Source organism: Sphaeramia orbicularis, chromosome 16 (genome assembly GCF_902148855.1).
Source record: "Sphaeramia orbicularis chromosome 16, fSphaOr1.1, whole genome shotgun sequence".
Lineage (NCBI taxonomy): Eukaryota > Metazoa > Chordata > Actinopteri > Kurtiformes > Apogonidae > Sphaeramia > Sphaeramia orbicularis.
In genome coordinates, this window is record NC_043972.1 from 54,764,604 (window position 1) to 54,787,898 (window position 23,295).

The 23,295-nt window shown below is 41.2% G+C and overlaps 7 protein-coding genes across 14 annotated transcripts in view; 4 read left to right on the forward strand and 3 right to left on the reverse strand.

Annotated features, from left to right (window-relative positions):
- LOC115435234 (NACHT, LRR and PYD domains-containing protein 5-like) overlaps nt 1–23,295 on the reverse strand; it is a 753,056-nt gene that overhangs the window by 451,449 nt on the left and 278,312 nt on the right.
- LOC115436265 (zinc finger protein 345-like) overlaps nt 1–23,295 on the reverse strand; it is a 356,130-nt gene that overhangs the window by 292,611 nt on the left and 40,224 nt on the right. The window contains exons 1-2 of one of the 3 annotated variants that reach the window (XM_030159060.1): nt 20,557–20,656; nt 20,072–20,142 (exon numbers count right to left, since the gene is read on the reverse strand). The exons of the other annotated variants lie outside the window; for them this stretch is intronic. The gene's annotated coding sequence lies outside the window, so the exon portion shown is untranslated. Of the gene's footprint in view, nt 1–20,071; nt 20,143–20,556; nt 20,657–23,295 lie in introns of those variants that run through there. 3 annotated transcript variants of the gene reach the window in all.
- LOC115436292 (zinc finger protein 239-like) overlaps nt 1–23,295 on the forward strand; it is a 324,079-nt gene that overhangs the window by 279,070 nt on the left and 21,714 nt on the right. The window lies entirely within an intron of this gene.
- LOC115436241 (NLR family CARD domain-containing protein 3-like) overlaps nt 1–23,295 on the forward strand; it is a 1,147,354-nt gene that overhangs the window by 214,224 nt on the left and 909,835 nt on the right. The gene's annotated exons all lie outside the window — the stretch shown is intronic.
- Nucleotides 1–23,295, forward strand: part of LOC115436242 (NLR family CARD domain-containing protein 3-like) — a 329,168-nt gene that overhangs the window by 210,546 nt on the left and 95,327 nt on the right. The window lies entirely within an intron of this gene.
- Nucleotides 1–23,295, forward strand: part of LOC115436280 (zinc finger protein 664-like) — a 204,812-nt gene that overhangs the window by 101,964 nt on the left and 79,553 nt on the right. Inside the window, exon 1 of one of the 3 annotated variants that reach the window (XM_030159089.1) lies at nt 21,033–21,055. The exons of the other annotated variants lie outside the window; for them this stretch is intronic. The gene's annotated coding sequence lies outside the window, so the exon portion shown is untranslated. Of the gene's footprint in view, nt 1–21,032; nt 21,056–23,295 lie in introns of those variants that run through there. 3 annotated transcript variants of the gene reach the window in all.
- Nucleotides 13,256–23,295, reverse strand: part of LOC115435235 (zinc finger protein 664-like) — a 50,567-nt gene continuing 40,527 nt past the window's right edge. The window contains exons 2-4 of the mRNA XM_030157515.1: nt 20,072–20,142; nt 14,383–15,438; nt 13,256–13,477 (exon numbers count right to left, since the gene is read on the reverse strand). Coding sequence (XP_030013375.1) covers nt 13,256–13,477; nt 14,383–15,438; nt 20,072–20,142 — 1,349 coding nt within the window. The remainder of the gene's footprint in view (nt 13,478–14,382; nt 15,439–20,071; nt 20,143–23,295) is intronic.

Here is a 23,295-nt window from a genome sequence, read left to right on the forward strand (position 1 = left end):
GATCACTTACTGTGTAGGACGATACATGCTTTTACATCACAGTCTCCAAATACAATAAAAGTCTCCAGTGGCACCAGAAAAAGTCAATGGATTTGTCGCTTGCTGCTTTTGAAAAAAAATCGTCAAGAAGATTTAAAAAGTCTCCAGATTTAGCGACAAAGTCTCCAAGTTGGTAATACTGACTCCAATACTCAGTGCTACTTTTGCAGTCACTGAATATATGTGGGGTTTCCAGATCTTATCGTCTAATATCACACCAAGAAATTGGTTTTCATACTCTCTCTATTTATATATTTTCACTTCGTTTATCATTACATTTACCTGTGAGTTTATTTTTCAATTTCCAAACAGCATAGATTTTTTGGGGGACAAATTTAATGCTAATTTACTCGACTCCAACCATGTTTTCCATTTATTCATTTTGTGTTCTGACGACATTGAAAAGCCTCTGCAAATTTATCCCAGAGTAAAAGATGTTTATATCATCTGCAAACAAAACTAACTTTAATTTACTTAAAACCTGTTCAGAATGATCCTAAAGGCTTCACTAAAGGATGTTTGAGGTATTTAAGGGTGTTTCAAACCTTTTATCAGGGGTTCGTCAAAGCCCCCTGGTGATCCAACAAAAGACTATAATAATAATAATAATAATAATAATAATAATAATAATAATAATCAACTGCATTTTAAAAAGAAGAGAAGATAAAAAGAAAGTCTATGTATTCTGAAAAATTAAATTTTGTTCAAAATTGTTTAATTTTCTTAAACTCAGTTCTAGATAATCCCAAAGGCATTAATTACTGATGTGTGAGGAATTTAAGGTTGTTTTAAACCATTTCCCAGGTGGTCTTTGGTTCCCCCCGGTGGTCCAGAGTAACATTATACTAAACTTCATAAAAATGTCATTTTGGTCCAATTTTTGCATTAATTTAAAATCACTTCTGAATAATCCCAAAAGAATCTATCAGTGATGTGTGAAGTATTTGAGGTTGTTTTAATCCATTTTCCAGGTGGTCGTCAAATTTGCAACTTTTGACAATGTTCCAACTTTGCTAGAAACATTTTGTGGGTAACTAAAAATGGCCGTCCCGTGGCTCAGGGTGGTAGAAGCCTATGGAGATGAAACAGGGACCAGGTTTCAAGGCCCATATGAGTAGAAGTCTATGAAAGTTCACTACAAAACCTCTCCATCTTCACAACCCACAGTCGAGACCAGGATCAAGGATCAGAGGTTTAGGGGTGCTGAACACCCAGAGTGCTGCCTGGTCAGGCAAGAGAAATTTCACTGTTTTGTACATTTTAATGCAATTTTGGACCATCATTCCTAATTTTGTGAAAGAAAAGCATAACATTTTTTGGGTATGAGAAACTCTGTGACTAAACCATCAAATCTGATAAAAGTTATTTAAATGTTATTTTATGCTCTGCGCATGCGTGGCGTCTGTCAAACCGCCGGCGGATCTACTCCTAGAAATACAGCTTTTTAACTACTTATTTCTTGCCTTTCAATGCTTACTCACTTGAACCCAACCTCTTAACCGTGCCTTTTTAACTTGACGCCATCAATCCAAACCTCCATCAGGGCAGGTCAGTATTGTCAGTGGATCCTTACCTGTGGCTGTCACCCACTGCTTCCCGCGCTCTGCCCCGGTATCTCGCTGTTTCCACCATGGTGTCATCCTCATCAGCCGGAGATAGTCCTCTTGTCGAAGCCAACAAAACCCTGGTAAAGGCTTACCAAACTATCGCGGATCTCAAAGAGGAAATACTGCGCCTCTCCGCAGAACTCGAGGAGAAAAATGCCCAGCTCTGTGGTTTCTCCAGCCGCCTTCCCACACTGTCCAGTCTGTTCCTGAAAAGTGCAGAGAAGCCCAAAGCCTCCTGTGATGATACGGTGTTATGGGATCCTTCCTCTGCCTGTTCTCGCCTCCCGTGTTCTACACCCTGGTCTGAAGTGGTGATTCGTGGCCGCAAAAAGAACACGAGCAAAGACTCACCACCGCCAACCATCAGCACATCAAAGCGCTTCGGCGTCCTGTCCGTGGAGGACGCTCCGGCTCCTCCCCCCGCGGCTGGTGTGCCCCCCATCCCACCTGGCTCTGTCCCGGAACCAGCTCCTGCTGACTCCGTGGCTGCCACCGAGCTGATTACCGGCGACGGTCCTAAAGCTGGTCCTCCTGTAAAGCCGTCGAACAAGGGTCCCCGCTCCTCGGTCCGCTCCTCTGCCTGGCGCCGCCTTCTCCGAGAGGCCGTCCGCCGTCACACTGACAGTCCACCCGTGGAATGTCCACCTAGAGAGACCAGGAACCCTTCACCTTCAACACTGTCTCCTCGACCACTTTTCCCTCCGACCACCGCTATCCTCGGGGACTCCATCATCCGTCACATCCGTTTCTTTAACGCCATAACCAGGTGTTTTCCTGGTTCCACCGTCACCTCCATCCTCCATGAACTCCCTCAGATGCTGCTCTCACTGCCGTCCACCGTTACCCGGATCATAGTTCACGTGGGCTTCAATGACACTTCTCTTCAACAGTCCGAAGTGACGAAGGTTCATTTTAAAAACCTCTTTGATAAACTGAAAGGATCCGGGAAGGCTGTTTTCATTTCCGGGCCCCTCCCCTCCTTTGCCCGTGGTGAGGGCCGTTTCAGCCGCCTCCTCAGCCTGAACACCTGGCTCCAGTCCGCCTCTGCTCTGAACGGCTTCAGTTTTATTGATAACTTTAATCTGTTCTGGAACCGCTCCTCCTTTTACAAGTCCGATGGCGTCCACCCCTCTACACTAGGCAGCAGCGTCCTGGCTCAAAACATTCAACACGCTGTCCAGACTAAAACCACTCCCACACCTATGTGACTACGCTCCCCGTCTTCTGCTGCAGTCACCTGCTCCCCCTGCTGGTCACATCAAACATCACCACGTTCACAGTGTCCTGTACAGTCTGTAGTCAGACTGAATACCACCCCAGCTGATCTCTCCTCCTCTTCCAGCCCCTCACTAATGACAGTTACACCCCTCACTCACACCAGCTCACCTCTGAGGAACAATCTCTCTACTGGTCACCATCCCATTCCTGTTATTTTCAGTTCACGTATGGGGTTTCACACTGCTAAAAGGCATCGTAATATCACCAATCTCCGCCCATTAATATACACCACAGTCATTGGTGCGTCCTTCTCTATAGGGTTATGGAATTGCCAATCTGCAGTGAACAAAGCAGATTTTATTGCTGCCTATGCCAACCATCACACACTGGACATCCTGGCTCTCACTGAAACCTGGATTACGCCTGAAAACAATGCAACCACAGCCGCACTTTCTATCAGCCACACATTCTCTCATACCTCTCGTCCATCTGGACGAGGAGGTGGTGTGGGTCTGTTAATTTCCAACAAATGGAAACACAATCAACTCCTACCTTCAGTCAAATACAACTCCTTTGAATACCATGCCATCCTAGTGACAGCACCAGTCAAACTTTACATAATTGTCATGTATCGTCCACCAGGGCAACTGGGTGATTTTCTTGATGAGCTTGACACTCTGCTTTCCTCCATCCCAGAGCATGACTGCCCCATGCTAGTCCTCGGTGACATGAACATCCACTTAGACAATCCCAGCTTCTCAGATTTCATGTCACTAATACTCTCTTTTGAGCTACAGCGGGTTTGCAGTCCTCCAACCCACAAAGCTGGTAAAGAGCTCGATCTCATTTTCACCCGAAACTGCATCACAGATGCTCTCACAGTCACACCTTTACACCTGTCTGACCACTATTTCATTCAGTTCAGTGTGTCTCTCCCTGAAAAACACTCTGCTCCCTCCCCCATGGTCTCTTTCCGCCGCAACCTCCGCAATTTGTCCCCCACCCACTTCTCCACTGTCGTAGCCTCCGCTCTCCCTCCCCCCAGCACTTTTTCCTCCTTAGAGGTTAACGATGCCACTGAGTCTCTGTGCTCTACACTTAGCTCCTGTCTGGATAATCTGTGCCCTCTATCTACTAGACCCGCTCGATCCTCCCAGTCCCACCCATGGCTCAATGATACCCTCCGGTCGCTGCGTACCAACCTCAGAGCCGCAGAGAGAAAATGGCACAAAACAAAAAGCTCTTCTGACCTGATCACATTCCAGTCACTATTGGTATCCTTCTCATCCAGTGTCACTGCTGCGAAGAAGGCTTACTATAATAACAAAATTCATTCTGCCACCAACACCAAGAAACTATTCTCAACCTTTAAAACACTACTCAACCCTCCACCTCCACCGCCCACTACTAATCTGACAGCAGACAATTTTGCTTCATTTTTCATAAATAAAGTGTCTACTATCAGCAGTCAGTTCACTGATCCACCCATAGACTGCACGCCTCCTTCTTCAACATCATCATCATCACACACTGCTTCCTCTCCCCAGACTATGGCTACTACTAACTCAACTGATAAAAGCCCAACTGCGTCATTCCCCTCATTTACTCCCCTCACAGAGAACGAGGTGTCTAAACTCCTTTCCTCTAGCCGTCCTACAACATGCCTGTTGGACCCTATTCCATCCAACCTCTTACAGTCTGTTGCCCCTACTATCACAGCACCAATCACACATGTGATTAATGCTTCACTGACTTCAGGAACATTTCCTACAGTATTTAAACAAGCGCAGGTAACACCACTACTCAAAAAACCTTCCCTCACCCCCACTCAAGTGGAGAATTATCGACCAGTCTCACTCCTCCCATACCTTTCTAAGCTCATCGAAAGGGCGGTCTTCAAAAAGGTCACAGAATTCCTCTCCCAAAATAACCTCCTTGACATCAACCAATCTGGCTTCAAATCGGCCACTCCACTGAAACGGCTCTGTTGTCTGTGACAGAAGCCTTGAAAGAGGCTAGAGCAGCAGCCAAGTCTTGAGTACTCATTCTACTGGACTTATCAGCAGCATTTGACACTGTCAATCATGATATCCTGTTATCCATACTCTGGAACATGGGCATCACAGGCCACGCACACTCCTGGTTTCAGTCTTACCTTACTGGTCGGTCCTTCAGTGTGTCCTGGCTAGGGCACACATCAGCAGTTCACCGCCTCACCACGGGGGTCCCCCAAGGCTCTGTGTTGGGCCCCCTCCTTTTTGCCATATACACCACCTCACTCGGTCAGATCATCCACTCACACGGCTTCTCATATCATTGCTATGCTGATGATACCCAGCTCTATCTGTCATTCCCACCTGATGACTCCACAGTCTCAGTGCGGATCTCAGATTGTCTCTCTGACATATCTGCATGGATGAAAGCCCATCACCTTCAGCTGAACCTGTCCAAAACTGAACTGCTGGTCTTCCCAGCTAAGCCAACCATACAGCAGGACATCTCCATCACTATTGACTCCATACCTCTGGCTCCTACCAGTGTAGTACGTAACTTGGGAGTCATGATTGATAATCAGTTGACCTTCACGGATCACGTTGCCTCTGTCACCCGATCATGCCGTTTCACTCTGTTCAACCTAAGAAAGATCAGGCCATACCTAACCGAACAGGCCACCCAGCTCCTGGTGCAGACTATGGTTATCTCCCGTCTTGACTACTGCAATGCTCTTCTAACGGGCCTCCCAGCTTGTGTTGTCAAACCACTACAGATGGTCCAGAATGCAGCAGCGCGTCTGGTCTTCAATCAGCCTAAAAGGGCACATGTCACCCCCTTACTCATTGAGTTACACTGGCTACCCATAGCTGCCCGCATCAAATTCAAATCTTTAATCCTAGCCTACAAAATTCTCAGTGGGTCTGCTCCTGTCTACTTAGGTGCACTAATAAAAGCTTATGTCGCCCCACGACCACTCCGCTCGTCTGGGGAACGTAGTCTGGTGGTCCCCAGACCTTGTACAAGACAATCCAGGCTCTTTTCATGGGTCGTTCCACGTTGGTGGAACGCTCTACCAAGTGCTACAAGAACAGAGTCATCCCTGCCTATCTTCAAGAAGCTCCTGAAGACCCAGCTCTTCCGAGAGCACCTCCTGTCCTAGCACTTTCAAACATTCCATTTTAAATATTCTAATAAGGTTTTTCCCAGGACAACCACAGATTCTTTCACGATTATCTCTGGACCTGCTGCGGTGGTCCGGCCTCTTCCCTGCCCTCATCATCACCACTCACTTATCCTCAACCGCCTCCATGTGTCTCCCCCTACTACCCCCTTCTCCCCCTCTCCCCCAGTCTCTATCTCTATCGCTCTCTCTTTTTCCCCTTCTCTACTCTCTCTCTTTAACCCCAACTGGTCAAGGCAGACGGCCATCCTCCAGGAGTCTGGGTCTGCTCGAGGTTTCTGCTGTTAAAGGGAAGTTTTTCCTCGCCACTGTCACCAGTCACAAGTGTTTGCTCCTGGAGGATTCTGTTGGGTTTCTGTAAATTGACTTAGAGTCTGGTTTTGACCAACTCTATATATAAAATGTCAAGAGATAACTTTTTTGTGATCTGGCGCTATATAAATAAAATTTGATTGATTGAGTGATTTAATTGGTTTTCCCCTGTAAGTCGCTTTGGAAAAAAGCGTCTGCCAAATGCGTAAACATAAACATAAACATAAATGCAGAGTCACAATAAAAGAGGAATGGATTGGAATCATAAAAGAAATAAGCCCTAACTCTAATTCCTGGTGAAAGACAATCCTCCATTTTGATACAGCAGCTCCTCAACACACACACACACATATCTATATATCTATATCTATAGATGGACGGACGGACGGACGGACGGGCGGGCGGGCGGGCGGGCGGGCGGGCGGGCGGGCAGGCAGGCAGGCAGGCAGGCAGGCAGGCAGGCAGGCAGGCAGACAGACAGACAGACAGACAGACAGGCCTACACAAGAGAATGGGTTTAACTCCAGAGGACTATTAGTGTCAGATCTACTTCAAAACACTGTCTGTAAATAACAATACATTCACTGTACAGGTTCTATCAGTGGAACATTTATAAATCTGTTTATAAATGGACAGAAACCCACATATATGTGGAAGAACACACCATCATATACCGTCAAAACATCAGCAAACCATTTTTTGTCATTTGTTTTCTAATTAATCTGATTAAAATACGTAACATTTAGCACATTTAATCCCTTAAATCCCTTTAATCCACATTTAATAATAATTTAGCACAATTAATAGATAATTTCTAAAAAACAAACAAACTGTAGACCAGTGTATATGTTCGGTGTCTCTCTGCTCCCCACTCTCTCTTTGTGCTTTAACCAAAAGGCAAACAACCAAACAATGTTTTTTAAATCTAATAAGAGATATACACTGGTACATTTTGTCATCTTACATCATTGTAATAGAATATTCGGTTGCTGTGGAAAATGAGGTTACACAAGTTGATCTTAGAATCATACCTGAATCTGGCTCTTTTTTTATTTTTAGAAAAACAAAACAAAACAATCGAACGTTCATGATGAAGTTGTCTGCACACACACACACACATACACACACACACACACACACACACACACACACACACACACACACACACACACACACACACACACACACACACAAACAACAGGAGTTAATGTTCATCCAGTCAGATAAAGTCAGTCTCTCCTTGTCTTTAATCTGAACACATGCACAGACACAACAGCAGCTTCTCTCAGTCCAGTTCAAACAGAGGATAGAGGTGGACTGAACCACACGGAACATTTCTTAGCTAGAAAAAACATCAGCTAACTCCTACCTAACAACATAAACAGTGATCTATGTTCCAGTCCAGCAAAAATAGGGACTGGTGATGATAATAATGTGTTAAGTGGTTGAAATAAAGAAATGTGTCACATGTCCTGGTTTAAACCAAGTACTTCCACCACTACCATTTCCAAACTCTGGAAGGCAGCTCCTGCACACACTGCTCTATACCTGTGAAGGACTCAGAGTCTGAGTTGAGGAAAGGGGGGAGGGATGGGGAGGATCAAATCCTTTTTGAGACGAGGTGGGGGGGGTGCTGTATTTTTGTTGTTAAAATATTATGTTTCAGCCATGCACTGCGTATGGTTTTGACATTTTTCTAGCATGTTAAGAATGGAAATAAAGTAAATAAGAAAAAAGAAAATTTTCAGCAATCTTAAAATATTTTAGGGGTGCTGGGAATCAATTTAGGGGTGCTGAAGCACCCCAAAAATGGGCTAAGAACGCCTGTGTTTTCCAGGAAAAAACAGGGTGGACAATCTTAACTGAACCCCAATAACATGTTCATTAATGTTAGGAGGTCCGGATGTTGATGAAGATACAACATGGACAGAAGCAGAAACATGTGAAACTGTCAGTGCAGGGAAGTGATGTTTGATTGAGTTGATTTGGCAGATGTTCAATCTCTGCTCATAGACCATTATTCTGATCCTGGTTACCTCCGCCAAGGAGGTTATGTTTTTGCCAGGGTTTGTTTGTTTGTCTGTTTGTTTGTTTGTCTGTCCGTTAGTGTGCAACATAACTCAAAAAGTTATGGACAGATTTTGATGAAACTTTCAGGGTTTGTTGAAAATGGGATAAGGAAGAAATGATTAAATTTTGGTGATGATCGGGGGGGGAGGGGGGGGGCAGACCGGAAAATTTCATCAAAATCTGTCCATAACTTTTTGAGTTATGTTGCACACTAATGGACAGACAAACAAACAAACAGACAGACAAACAAACCCTGGCAAAAACATAACCTCCTTGGCGTGGGGGGGGCCACTGATCAGCCTTGGCGGAGGTCTGCGCTCTCCGAGTGCTTCTAGTTTTGATTCTGTTTTCAGGGTCCATTTGTGACAGGTGTAGTAGACCACTGTCAGGGTCCAGTGAGCCCCCTTGTGTCCATTTTATGTACTGCACCCCATGTTGAACCTCATCAGAAATTGCTGCTGTTGTAGTTCTTTGGTTGTTCAGTGCAGTTTATTAATGACATCGGAGTTCATTTGTGTTTATTTTTCAGCCAACCACAGCTAACCTATAGAAGTGTGTGTGTGTGTGTAGGTGTGTGTGTGTGTGTGTGTGTATGTGTGTGTGTGTGTGTGCGTGTGTGTGTGTGTGTGGTTAAGGACCATCATTAACCCTTTCATGCATGACGTCCACATTTGTAGAGACATAGTTGAAGCTCACTTTCCAAAGGGTTATAAATGCAGTATTCTCCAAACCACATGGGAGCAGGCTCTATAGACCCGAAGCAACACGATGAAAAAAAGGATCATCTTAGTTTGACAATTTTAACTGCTCGATGATCGCATAAAGTTAAGATGGCAGCACATGGCCATCACAGCTATGTGCTGAATGCTCCAGGAATATCTGTCAAAATTTCTACTCAAGACGGCTGAGCCAGGTGAAAAACATATTAGTGTGTAGAGGAAAGTGTTTTGAACAAACATCTGCTTTTAAAAATGAATTTTGATGAAAAATACAACTTGTACACCCTGAAAATCAACTGTCCACATGTGGGACTAATATAAACATACAACAAATATAAGTTTAAAATCCTCATTAAATATAATAATATAGTAAATTTCTCATTTATAAGATTTAGGCATCTTTATATGTCTGATAAATGTTCATATCTTTGGGTATAAAGCAATAATCTTTCAACAATTCAAATAAAACTAGCATAATCACAGCTACATGTTATTTTGACTCCTTTGATGCATGATGCATCCAGTATTCAGACCACCATGAGGAGTTTCCCTCTAAACATGTCAAATCAGTTTTTTCTCTCTTATATGTGTTTGCACATGTACGTTTTTTACTAAATTAACTGTGTTAATCCAATAACTCCCACCACACGGGGTGTGCTTTACCAGCAAGACAGTGTCATACTCAGCACCAACACACGTCTTTTTTATGTTTTTAATGGTCATCTGCAACTCCACACGTGCTTTCCATCACACTTGAACAGCGATCATTTGTGCCATCAGTTACAGTAGCAATAGTAGTAACAGCAGGTAATCAACAGTTCGGCTTCACCGGTCAACACACGGCACAACAAATTAGACTAATCACTGATGAAAGTACAAGGTGGACTACTGCCGCTAGAGGGCGCAATAAACTGACATGTTTGAAAAAATAGGAGAACTCCACACAGTACATCCTATAAAAACATTAAACTCTCATAATGTTGCAGTTTTTTGTCTGAGACTATTTATTGTTTTTTATCATTTTTACCCCTTTGTTGCATGGCGTCCACATATGGACACTTAACCTCCTGAGACCCAGGAAATGTCAGCAAAGTACAAGCTTTAATTGTTTTTTTATTAAATAAGAGCCTATATTGGAAACATCATGATGCAACAATTTTTTTCAGATGCAGTTTTTAAAATTTTTATGGAATGTCCTTTGTGGTGGACAGTTTTCTTTTCTTTTTTTTCCTATAAAGTTGTGAAACTCTTGCCCACAAATGTGGACAGAAAACCCATCGCTGGGTCTTAGGAGGTTAAATATCTTAATAAAACTATATTTTTTAAACAAAAACATTCAAAATGGATTTCAACTTTAGCCTAATTTTGAGTAATAAAATCAATTTTAAAAAAAATCTCGATACTTTTATAAATAATTCCTGCATGAAAGGGTTGAGTCGGCTAAACTCCTGGAGCGCTGCCGTCTTTGTGACAGAACACTGAGGCCACACTTGGAAACACCAGCATCCATCCATCTACATATACATCACACTGACCAAGGCAGCTCATTATGATGGGATCAAAATCTATTTGTAGACTTTTATCTGGACTCTGAGACAAATGTGTGTTTTTTGTCGGTGGATGAAAATAATCCTAAATGTGTTGTTTGACGTGTCCACATGAGTTAGTTTGTCCTGTGTGTGGTTGTGAACTCCTGTTTGCTGAATCATCCAGAACTTTGCCGACTGCTCTGAGCTGATGGAATATGTGAGTGTCCAACTGGTGCTGAGTAGAGTTGTGTTGGTGTTTAATGTAGATCAGGGACTGGAACCCCAGGCATATATGATGGTGTTGTGGAGCTGATGGGACATGTAGACTCGTCCTCTGATGCTCTTCAGATGGGACTGTCCTTCAGCGAGGGGTTGAAGGTCCATCCTGTCCAAGTCTGGCAGATCCACTGTGTGTCCACCAGTCCAAGCAGGTCAGTGTCAGGGTTTCTCACACCACACTTGGTCCTTCTTCCACAATAATGTCTTCAAATGCATCAGCTGTGGAGAACCACAGTCTCCATGGTGACGACACAATCGCAGCCACAAGTGTCAAAACCAAGAGTAGAACTGATCCAATGAAGTGACAAAACAGCATTAAATAGTCCGGCCTCCTTGGTTCAAATAATGTGAACTGTGTCATGGATTTGATTTGTTTTGATTCTGAACAGTAAATCCACCCTGGAACTGACTGTTGTCTGGACATAGAACTGAATTAGTAAAGTTTTTATTCATGTTGTTGATAAAATGACCTTTTGCTGTCGCCGTCTCTGGATCAGATGATTGTGATTCCTGTGTTCAAGTATATAAGCAAGTAGTTTTTAGAAATAAGTTATTTTAAACATTTAAATTACAAATAATGATCAAATAGTTCATTTAGATTTTATCTTTTATTAAGATTTTAAAATCTGACCCACAAACTGATGATTTGGAAAGCTCATTCAAAGTGAGTAAAGTTAAGTGTATTTTATTAAGATATTTAATCTAATGAATTTTGGTTTAGTTCATCTTACAGTTTTATGATAAACTTAGTCATCTTTTATGCTTTCAGATTGTATTAAAAAAAGGGTTAAGTTATTCTGTAAATAGCTCCACAACAAGTTACTTTAAATTCATGTTACAAAATACTAACCACAATCAAATACATAATAATAAACCACAGTATGCAGTTTACAAATAAAGTCACCTTGTTCTGCCCTCACTATGTGTGAAGCCACCCTTGCAGAGCGAGGCAGACAGTTAACAACAGAAGGTGAAGAAGAATCAGGAGGAGACCAATTTGTGTTTGAAGGTGAAGTTTTGTTTTGGTTGCTTGTTTTCTTTCCTTCCCTTCTTTTAATAATACTTTTGTAGAACTGCAATGACATGAAATACAAACACATGTATTACAATGTGTGCTGAAATATGTTTCCACTGTAAGCACTTCTTAACTTTTACCCATCCTTTTTAAATGCATGAATTAACAACCATACATGAATTAAACAGCTAAATATTCCAGCAATTACAAACCAATGAAATAAGCATGTTCAATATATAAATCATATGAAATTAACTTAAATATGCAGTAAGGGGCACAAGAAATGCAATAATCTTGTAAAGAATGTACACAGTAAAAGACGTTTTTCTGAACTGCATTAACATTATATGTAATCTAATTGGCATGAATCAAAAATACTCCAATGCTAATAATATGCACAAGTTTCTCCCGGAGTGCACAAATAATTTGCTAGTAAAGGAAACAAAGCAATTTCTACCAAATAACATCCGCATTAGCTCCGAACTGAGAACATACAAGCTAGCACTGACACAAAACAGACTGCCACCTGACTCAAATATTAGCAGTGAACAGAACGCTTCTACCATAAAGTGAAAGCTTATTTGTGCTCTGTAAAAGACACTAGCAATCATGCTTGTAAGTTAATGACAAAATAATCGTAAAACTAATACTTACAGACATATACTTCCCTAGATTTATTGCCCAGAATGAAAGCTGCACATAATTTCAATGGTGTGGCCAAACAGAATGATAACAGTACTTACAGGGTGCCCACAGATGGCGCCATTCAACAACTTTAAGAGAATAACATACCTATGAACACAAAAGTTAATACAAAGCCGTTCAATTCAGCTAACAATGACATTACAGTTATAAAAGTCTGTTAACAGTAAACCCTGGCCACGTACCGCCTGTCTCTCCAGAGTCTCAGTGAGTCATTCACGCTGATGATTCTTTTCTGATGGTATCCATGCTGTAACGAACTCCTCTTGCTGCTGCTGCCATGGCGTCCTCTAAGCTCCCAGTACCCAACAACATTAGTGTCTGCTATTTTATTTTATTTATTTCCTGCCATTTTAAAGGGTCCAGGCATGTCAACCTAATTTATAAATTGGTTCCACCTGGTTTCTCCTGCAGAAGTCAGGGTAACAGGCAGTACGACAAGAGAGAGAGAGAACAGAAATATGTTCAGGGGAGAAGCCAGGAGAGTTTGGGTTCCAGGGGAGCCGGCAGGTGTCCTCTGACCCGGAGAGAGAGCAACCATAGTCCGAGCAGGACCAGGTCCGCCTGCTCCAGGAATTCAAATTCTCCTCTCAAGAGTCCTGGGTCCACACCAGTCCACTTCCAGATTCCTCACTTAAAGTCACGTTAAGTCTTTTCCTCCTTTCCTTTTCGTTGTTACTTCTCCTGTCGATCAAACCTCCTTCCAGTCTCTCCTTTGTTTGAGTTTCCCTCCACCACACAGCTTTCAGGTGGGTCTGATTTCTACCCTTCCTTTCCCTCGCTTTACCAGTGATGTCACCTCCTGCTTCCTGCTACAGAGTGGTGCATTAGAACACACTTCTGTACTCTGAAGACAACAAAACACAGCTTTCAGTCTGGTGTTTGTTTTCACATCTGGATCCTGTGAAGCCTGATCTGGAGGTTTTGAAGTCTGATGTTCTTGTCAGAAGAAGTCAGTGCTGCTGGTTCAGACACACTGTGTTTTCTTCTTCTCATCTGGTGCTGAGGTACTGTTTGGTCCAGACATTGATGATTCACATCTGCGCTGATGATGGGAGAGAGCAGAGGATGACGAGGATCTGTTTGGACATTGATAACACTCCAGCTGTTTTGGTGTGTTAAGACACTGATTATCTAGAGTCTTACTTTTTGTCCAACTGTTCAGTTTTTGTCTTTTGTGGAAATGTTTGACATGTTCATGTTTGGTACATTGAGAACCTGTGATCAAAGATCTGTCACTGAATCGGCACTGGTTGGGATTCTTTCCAATATGGGTCTGTTGGTGATGCTTGTAAGAGGAAGATGACCAGAATATCTTTGTACACCTATCACAGGGATACATCAACTTCGTGTGGTGAACACGGCGGTGAGAACGTAAAGCAGACAGGAATCTGTAAGTCTTCCCACATTGGTCACAGTCATATGGTCTTTCTCCAGTGTGGATGCGTTGATGTTCTTTCAGCCAATTCATACAGGTGAAAGCTTTCCCACACTGGTCACAGACAAATGGTCTTTCTCCAGTGTGGATGCGTTGGTGGCTTTTTAATGTGCTTGCCAAAGTGAAAGTCTTCCCACAATCGCCACAGCTATATGGTCTTTCTCCGGTGTGAATACGTTGATGGCTTTTTAAGTCATTTGCAGAGGTGAAACCCTTTCCACACTGGTCACACTCATATGGTCTTTCTCCAGTGTGAATGCGTTGGTGGTTTATAAGCACACTTATACGCGTGAAAGTCTTTCCACACTGGTCACAGCAATATGGTCTTTCTCCGGTGTGGACGCGTTGGTGGATTATAAGCACACTCATACGGGTGAAAGTCTTCCCACACTGGTCGCAGTAATATGGTTTCTCTCCAGTGTGGATGCGTTGGTGGATTCTTAACTTGTTTGCCAAAATGAAAGTCTTCCCACACTGATCACACTCGTATGGTCTTTCTCCAGTGTGAACGCGTTGGTGGCTTTTTAAGTCACTTGTAGAGGTGAAAGCCTTTCCACACTGGTCACAGTCATATGGTCTCTCACCAGTGTGGACACGTTGGTGCCTTTTTAAGTCATGTGTTGTGATGAAAGTCTTTCCACACTGGTCACAGTTATATGGTCTTTCTCCAGTGTGGATGCGTTGGTGGATTTTAAGTGCAGCCATTTTGGTGAAAGTCTTCCCACACTGATCACATTCGTATGGTCTTTCTCCAGTGTGAACACGTTGGTGGCTTTTTAAGTCACTTGTAGAGGTGAAAGCCTTCCCACACTGGTCACAGTTATATGGTCTCTCTCCAGTGTGAGTGCGTTGGTGGACTTTTAAGTTACTTGCTAAGCTGAAAGTCTTTCCACACTGGTCACAGTAATATGGTCTTTCTCCAGTGTGGGTGCGTTGGTGGACTTTTAAGTTACTTTCTGAGGTGAAAGTCTTTCCACACTGGTTACAGTCATATGGTCTTTCTCCAGTGTGGATGCGTAGGTGTTTCTTCAGCCCACTACTTCTGGTGAAAGTCTTCCCACACTGGTCACAGTTATATGGTCTTTCTCCAGTGTGGGTGCGTTGGTGGACTTTTACATTACTTTCTGAGGTGAAAGTCTTTCCACACTGGTCACAGTCATATGGTCTTTCTCCAGTGTGGATGCGTAGGTGTTTCTTCAGCCCACTACTTCTGGTGAAAGTCTTCCCACACTGGTCACAGGTGGGTCTTCCATCCATGTTTGCTGGAATCAGGTAATCTTGGTCTTCCTCCAGATATAACTTAGGTTTCAGTTCAAAACCACCTTTGGCTTCTTTCTACATGTAAACACACAGAAACAGAAGAGGTGGTCACTGAAATGCAATGGAACAGACCAGAACACACACATCTATTTGGAACCAGATTAAGCAGATAGACAAAATCAACTAGTTAGGCAATCGATGAGACATTTTCAAGACAACCAATATTTAATGATTTCTCCTTAAAGGTGCAGGAGACTTTCGTGACCAGTTTTTCATCAAATCTTTAAAATCCCCAGTCATAGCCTAAGTATCACTAATCCGTAAATCGTGACATGCATTGTGGGAAGCTGAGGTTCGTGCAGCCGCCTGGCAGCAGCAGTGCAACAGCCACGATACGGAAACAGCAGGAGCTCCGCTCCCCTCTATGCATATCCCTCCAGCCATTTCCGCGTTTCAGCCGTTTCCGCGTCGTGTTTGATGTCATATGGTCGCACTGCCACTCCCGCTGCCAGGCGGCTGCACAAACCTCCACTTCCCACAGCGCATGTCGTGACAAAATTCCGTAGATGCCCGAGTTACCTACCTGCTCTGTTTGTAAAAATATGGTTTGTTTATGGTGGATGGCACTTCAAAATTGTTCACTGTGATACAAGAGATTCAGGGGAGTAATCACAGAAAGACTTACAGATTCGTGATGCCTAGGCTATGACTGAGGTTTTACAGATGTGATGAAAAATTGGTCACAAAAGTCTCCCACACCTTTAAGAGATATGTATGAGACCAGAAAATAACAAATAACAGACATGTTGAAAGATGTTCAAAATGTCAGGTTCTGTCCAATGTTGGAACATTCGTTAAATAGTTACAAAATCACAAAACACTGAAAATAACTGTTTGCTTTTTTCACTGGAGCTAAATTAGATGAACTAAATGCATTACTAGGGTCCAAGTGCTGAGAATTGGCAGCAAAGGCCCTATTGTATTTGTACAGTTCTCTATTCTTATTCTTATTCTAAAGTGTTGTGGGAAGTTTTGAGGACCTGAATATGTGTGAAAACTCAATATTCTTATTGTACAATTGAAACCTGATGGAGATTCAACAACGTACAAATGAGTTCTTTTGTACTAGTAGTTGTAGTAGTAGTATATCCACTGTTAATACTTGTATTTGTAGTAGTAGTACATCCACTGTTAATACTTGTATTTGTAGTAGTAGTATATCCACTGTTAGTACTTGTATTTATAGTAGTAGTATATCCACTGTTAATACTTGTATTTGTAGTAGTAGTAGTAGTAGTAGTATATCCACTGTTAATACTTGTATTTATAGTAGTAGTATATCCACTGTTAATACTTGTATTTGTAGTAGTAGTATATCCACTGTTAATACTTGTATTTGTAGTAGTACTATTAACACTTTTGTACATTTGTTCTAGTTATTGGTAATTATTCTAACACCAGCTGTTCTACTTTTTAATAGTTCTACTTCATTTTGCAGTGCATCCATGTATGGCTGGAGAATTTTGGCCTAAATTAAAATCCCAATTTGGAATTTTCCAAAATCTCTTGCTTCAGCATACAAAGAGATTTTGGACAATTCCATGCTCCTAACTTTGAGGGAACAGTTTGCAGATGGTCCCTTCCTGTTCCAGCATGACTGTGCACCAGTGAAGAAAGTAAGTTCATATGGGAATCAAGGCAGGTGAGCCAATACAGCTTGGTATTAACGAATTGTATTAATATAATATAATAAATTAGGCCCATTAGTGCCTTTGTACTTTCACACCATGAATAACGTATACTATAACTTTTTTTAATTTTATCTTATCAGATATGAAATCCACTCAGATTAATCACCCTTGAGTAACCATTTCAACTTTTACTTTTTTTTTTCCTATGTAACTTTACTAAAGTAAAGGAATTAGAATCTATATTTATTTCTGCAGTCTACCACTGCAGTTTTTCTCTTTGTCTCAACAAACACCATAAAACATACAATGCCAGCGTTCATGAACATTTATCAAAACCATGGTACAACCCAACAGAGCTCTAGGAAAGCAAAAATAACTCATGTGAATCTCCATCATTCTCTTGGAGTTTCAGACAACAGACATAAACAAACACAGAGACCCAGAAACACAGAGACATGGACACGTCTTCACAGACACACACAAAAAGCAACAAATCTATCCCTATCTATCCCTATAACGGCTCAATACTAAATATTAGCAGAACAGGCTCAACATTATTAATATGCAATGGAGCTTCAGCTCAACATTATTAATACGCGACGGAGCTACTGACTCAACGCCACTTTCGGAGTAATAAAAGAAATTAAAAACACGCATATGCTTATACTTTACTTGTGATCATTTCAAGCCAATGACACCACTCAAAACTTTTTTTTTTATAAATGTATGATTATTAATCTTTCATTATAAATTTAGTATCATAGAATTACCAGGTTCAGACAATTCAATTTAGACTAGTCAATCTGCAGAAATTCTGATTTTAGAATCACTTTTATAATCCTTGTAAACTTAACTTCAAACTCTGGGCTGACCCCCTTGTGCTAGGTGGGCTGGGTCACAGAAAATGGACTTGTGTCATCTTACTTTAAAGGCAAGTAGATGTAATTCCTCAACTCAATGCAAAACCCCATAATGACCGTGTTTACCTCTTATCTCTTGTTGTTTACGATCATCTGTGGGCATGTGTATTTAAAAGTGTGCGTAAGGTAAAGTCCTGTGATCATATATCTGTCAGTTTAGTATGTGACCAAGATGGGACCTATCCTAACTTATGACTGACCAGTGAAACAAAGAAAATCTAGTGACACAAAAGAATCCTGACCAATACTGACTAACATGTGATTAAACCCAAGAATTTAACCATCCAAATTAAAATAATATTTCAGCAATGTGTCAAACTATCCAGAGATGGTGCTATTGTTAAACATGTCTGCTACTTGTGTAATAACACACATGAAATCAATCTTTGCAAGACATGGCATAACTCAGATTGTTTACAGTGACAATGGACCTTATTATAGTTGCAGAAAATTCAAACTATTTGCTCAGGAATATGACTTTAAACATGTGACCTGAAGCCCACTGTATCCTCAGTCTAATGGGAAAGCAGAGAAAGGGGTACACATAGTTAAACAGTTACTCAAAAAAGCACCAGACGGTAAGGCAGATCCTTATTTGGCACTACTGAGTTACAGAGCTTCACCAGGAGAACATGGTAAATCTTCTGCAGAGCTACTTATGGGAAAGCAACTACGACCACTGTTCCTTATACAACTACTAAGAAACACAAACAAGTGAAAGACAAAATGAAACTGTTACAAAAGAGACAAAAAGTAAGCTACGACAAGTCCACCAAAAGTTTAAAACCACTTGTACCCAATGACACAGTCAGAGTGGAAGATACAAACATCTGGGCCAAAAAAGTAACTGTACTAGTGGAAGTGAGGTCGAGATCATACAAGGTGCAAACTGAAGATGGACTGATACTAAGGAGAAAGCGGAGGAGTTTATTGTGTACACAGGAGACAATAAGACCACAAGACAGACAGTGTGAGGACTACAAGAACACAACGCCTGAACCAACCTCACCTGTTAAGGACAGTGTTGAGCAAAGTGACCAAGACATGTGCTCAGAAGATCAGGACGCACTGCCAAACCACCTGATAGACTGAATCTTTAAATGAGTTTACATGAGTTAAGAGACGTAACAAATGTTGTTTGGTTAAACTAAAAATGCACTTAATGCAGAGTTGAATGTTCAAAGTGGTTCATGTGTAAACATCTGATAATGAGGTCAGTTTAGATGCATAAGTACAATCTGTGATTGCCTTGTATTGGTATTATTCAGTTTTCATCTAAATCTTCTAATAGCATAATGACCTACAAAGAATAATGACTCCATATTTTCTTCTCAGTTTGATGTGGAGAAAAACCCCCCAAAAATTTCATTATGTTCATAAATAATGACAACTTCAAATGTTTGTCTTTTAGTGCAAAAAATAGCATTAAATTATGAAAATATCTACATTTACAAACTATCCTGAAACAATAAAATGTGAATAACCTGAACAAATATGAACAACCTGAAATGTCGGAAGAAAATTCAGCACAATTTTAACAATTTTCTGCTTGTTACTAAGTGTTTAGGGTCTTTGTAGATCCGATCCATAATGCACATGTATAAATGATAAGTTGAGGCATAATATTGTTAAAATTGCACTGATTTTTCGTAGGAAATTTCAGTTTTTTCGGGTCATTCACATCTTTTTTGTTTGGACAGTTTATAAAAGTAAATATATTCATAATTTAATAGGGGTTTTTTGCACTAAAACCACAACAAAAATCTGGAGTTGTCATTATTAATAGGTTAGTATGCTATTATTTTACTGGTCCGGTCCACTTGAGATCAAATTGGACTGAATGTGGCCCCTGAAAGAAAATGAGTTTGAGAGCCCTGATCTAAAGACAGAGGGATGTGTTGATAGGAGTGATTTGCACCAATTCAGTTTCACCACCAGAGGGCAGTCGAACATTACCCTTACCACGGTATGGTAGAATCAGGAGGTGCTTTTGTTGTTGTGTGTATGGAAGGCAGCAGCCACGGTGATTCAAAGGCTAAAGCTGAAACCCACGGCTATTTCTGATGTTTTATTGAAAACAGAACACAGTGCACTCACCAGAATGGGATGTTGGATAGAACTTTGCTCATGGACGTTAGTGCAGCTCACACAGCCCGAATTTCCATCCACTGTAACAGGAGACATGGGAATAAAAAACAGGATTAACATTTAACTTTACTAAACAACCGGAGCATGTTCAAGCAGCGCGAGGACTGAAAAGGAAATCCATCCAAAGTCACGTGACCGTCTCCGCTTCACTGCACTAGAGTTACCTGTTCTAGTTCTAACCTGCTGCCTGTGTTTCTCTTCTCCTTTGCCGGTTTCCCACTCACTCTCCCTCCCTCCCTCCACAGTTTTCCCTGTGCTGTCCTATCCAGTCGGACTGTGGAACACTTCCTTCACTCTGCCGTGGGACTCTCCTCCTCCTGGTTGTGGCTCTGCTGCCTGGGGCTATCTCCGGACTAATGCTGCTCCATGTTCAACTCCTCCGTCTCACAGCTGCTCAAACTCAACACTCGCTCCATTCCAACATGTAGATCCACCTGAAAACAATACGGGCTCCTACGCAGACCTCCTTATATCCATAGAGGGTGACGGAGAAACTTTATTTCCACACAACCTGCCGACTCCGACTCCAGTTCATCCCTCTGGTCTGCAGGTCTGTGCGTCGCAGCTCGAAAACGTCATCAGTGCGCTGCTGCTGAGGGGAGTTGTACCACTGAAAAAAAAGAAAAGAAAAAAAAAGTTGTACCGCGGGAAATGCTATATCAGTTTTGCTTTTGAATAATACTAAGGGCATTATTCAAAAAGCAAAACTGATGTAACTGAACAATTCGGTAAATAACAAAAACTCGTTCAGTTATTGAGACACGCGATACTTTACATGGACGACTCAGAAGACCGTAACCAACCAATCAGAATGCAGCTGTTGTCATTCCAGGAAGTGCCAGTCCCGTTAGTTCCTCCTTTGTTTTTGCTGTTAGAGCCAGAGACAAGCCGTGAAGCGGGTTCATCCAACTTCATTCTACTCGATGTTAGTCGGTGGGTTTGGACACAGATTCTCATCTTTTGATATTTATGAGGAGTTTGAGCTCAAATCTACCCAAGTCTTTTTCCTCCTGGATATCTCGGTGCTCCCCGCTATAATTACCCGGTACCGGAGCTGCTAACTCTCGTGCAGTGAAGCGGAGACGGTCACGTGAGTATGGATGGTATTTAACCCAAAGCAATATAGTCTGCAGACAAGTCACTAATGATTCCATCCACATAATTGGGTTCAGGTTTAGTTAGTGAGCACTAACCCACTACCTAGACTGGTTATGGTTACAGACTTGTAAGATATAGACCGCTACGAGTGAGACGTCACAACCGGAAGTAAACAAATGTAGCACCATATTGGAAGACAGAAGTTTTTTTTTTTTTTTTTTGTTTGTTTGTTTGTTTGTTTTGTTTTTTTTTTTGTTTTTGTTTGTTTTTTTTGTTTTGTTTGTTTTGTTTTTTTTTTTAATCCTTCAATTTTATTGATCAAAGTCTGGATTTACATTTTGAAGAATTACAGAAAATACTTATAGTTAATCAGCCCGACCCCAAAATTTGGGCCATCAATACCAAACGGGGGCAAATGCTATTAGTTATTTTTTGAAAGGTGTACATCTGTAAATAATAAAAATGTATGATAGCAGTGTGAGAGTGATAGCTTTCTGTAAAATATTGGCATGTTTGATATGCAGTGTCGGTCCTTTTAATAACTTTTGCCCATGATGACCTTTAAGAGAATTTCTGTCAATAACTTAAAGTAGAATAAAAATATCATGATAAATTTGGTCTTAATCTAGAGCCAGGAGACAGGTATTTAAGACAAATTTTCACATGTGGTAAAATGTAATTTACATGAGAAGAAATTTACCATTAAACTTACCCCTACCCCTTAAAATTTGAAAATATTTCAATTTTGTTCAATGTTTACCCCGTCTAATGTGTACCCCGCCTTCGCCTGTAAGTAGCTGGGATAGGCTCCAAGCGACCCCCGTGACCCTAGTGAGGATAAAGCGGGTTCAGAAAATGAATAAATGTTTAATGTTTATTGTTCTTTATCGACAACATGGGTCTTAAGAATGGTTATTTGACTTTTGTTACATTAACCGAGGCCTTTGCTATAAAATGCATATTTGTTTATGAATTGTTGTGCATATTTTGCAGCAGATTTTGAGGAAATTAGAAAAGTAGTCAATCAAACTATGATTTTCAGCAGCACATACTTTTTGAAGGACATTTTGTAATAACTTTTGTTCTGCTCAGGATAGATGTGGTGATGCACACAGGATACAAATAATATATCACTAAAAAGCTAACACAATAGACTTTTACTCAGAAATAAATATTTAGGCCTTTCCTAAAACAAGTTGCCAAAATTTTTTTATTTGTTTACCCTTAAATTTACTGACATGTTTGCCCTGTGGTTTGATTAGAATACTAATGCAGTGGTATGCCAACCAAATAACAATCATGTCCACTAGGGAATCAACTATAGGTCTATATATATCTGAGAAAAGCATGTTTATTACAATTTAATCTTTCTTTGTTTCTCTTAAACTATCTACAAATTCTACATGAAGCTCTTTTTTGTACGAAGCATTATAACAATAATGAAGAACACATCATACATGGTGACCACACGGAATGAGAACCAATGTTTGTGTTTAGCTAATATTTACTGATTTTTTTACATGACATAAGGGAAATGTTTCCACATCTACAGGAGAATATGTAAACATGGCAGAAACCTTTGGTTAATAGATGTATTTCACTGATTAGGAATTGTCTTTATGAATCGCCACTCTGTAAATTGTGAAAACCTCTTAGACAACGTGGTGCTTGCATATGAAAAGTATGTTACAGTTTTTAAGATTGTGAGAATAATTTAATAATCAGGCTCATCAATTTCATCTTCACTCGATGCGTCCACTTCACTTTCTTCCTCATCATTTAGTTGGTTTGCACAGGTTTTAAGTTTGCAATGAATGATGCAGGAGTAGAGCGTCTCAAAAATCACTTTTCTCTTCAGATCACGGTGTTATTTAAACCAGTTAATCTCCAACATGGTAATAGCTCCCCAAAAAAATTTCAGCAAAATCCGTCAACATTTGATACCCCCCCCCCCACACACACCACCACCACCACCACCACAAAGTATGAAGGGCCCGTCAAAAAAATGCAAAAACGCTCATTTTAACCCAGAAAATCACATATAATGAGGTCTTAAGTGTCCACCAATTGCTTTT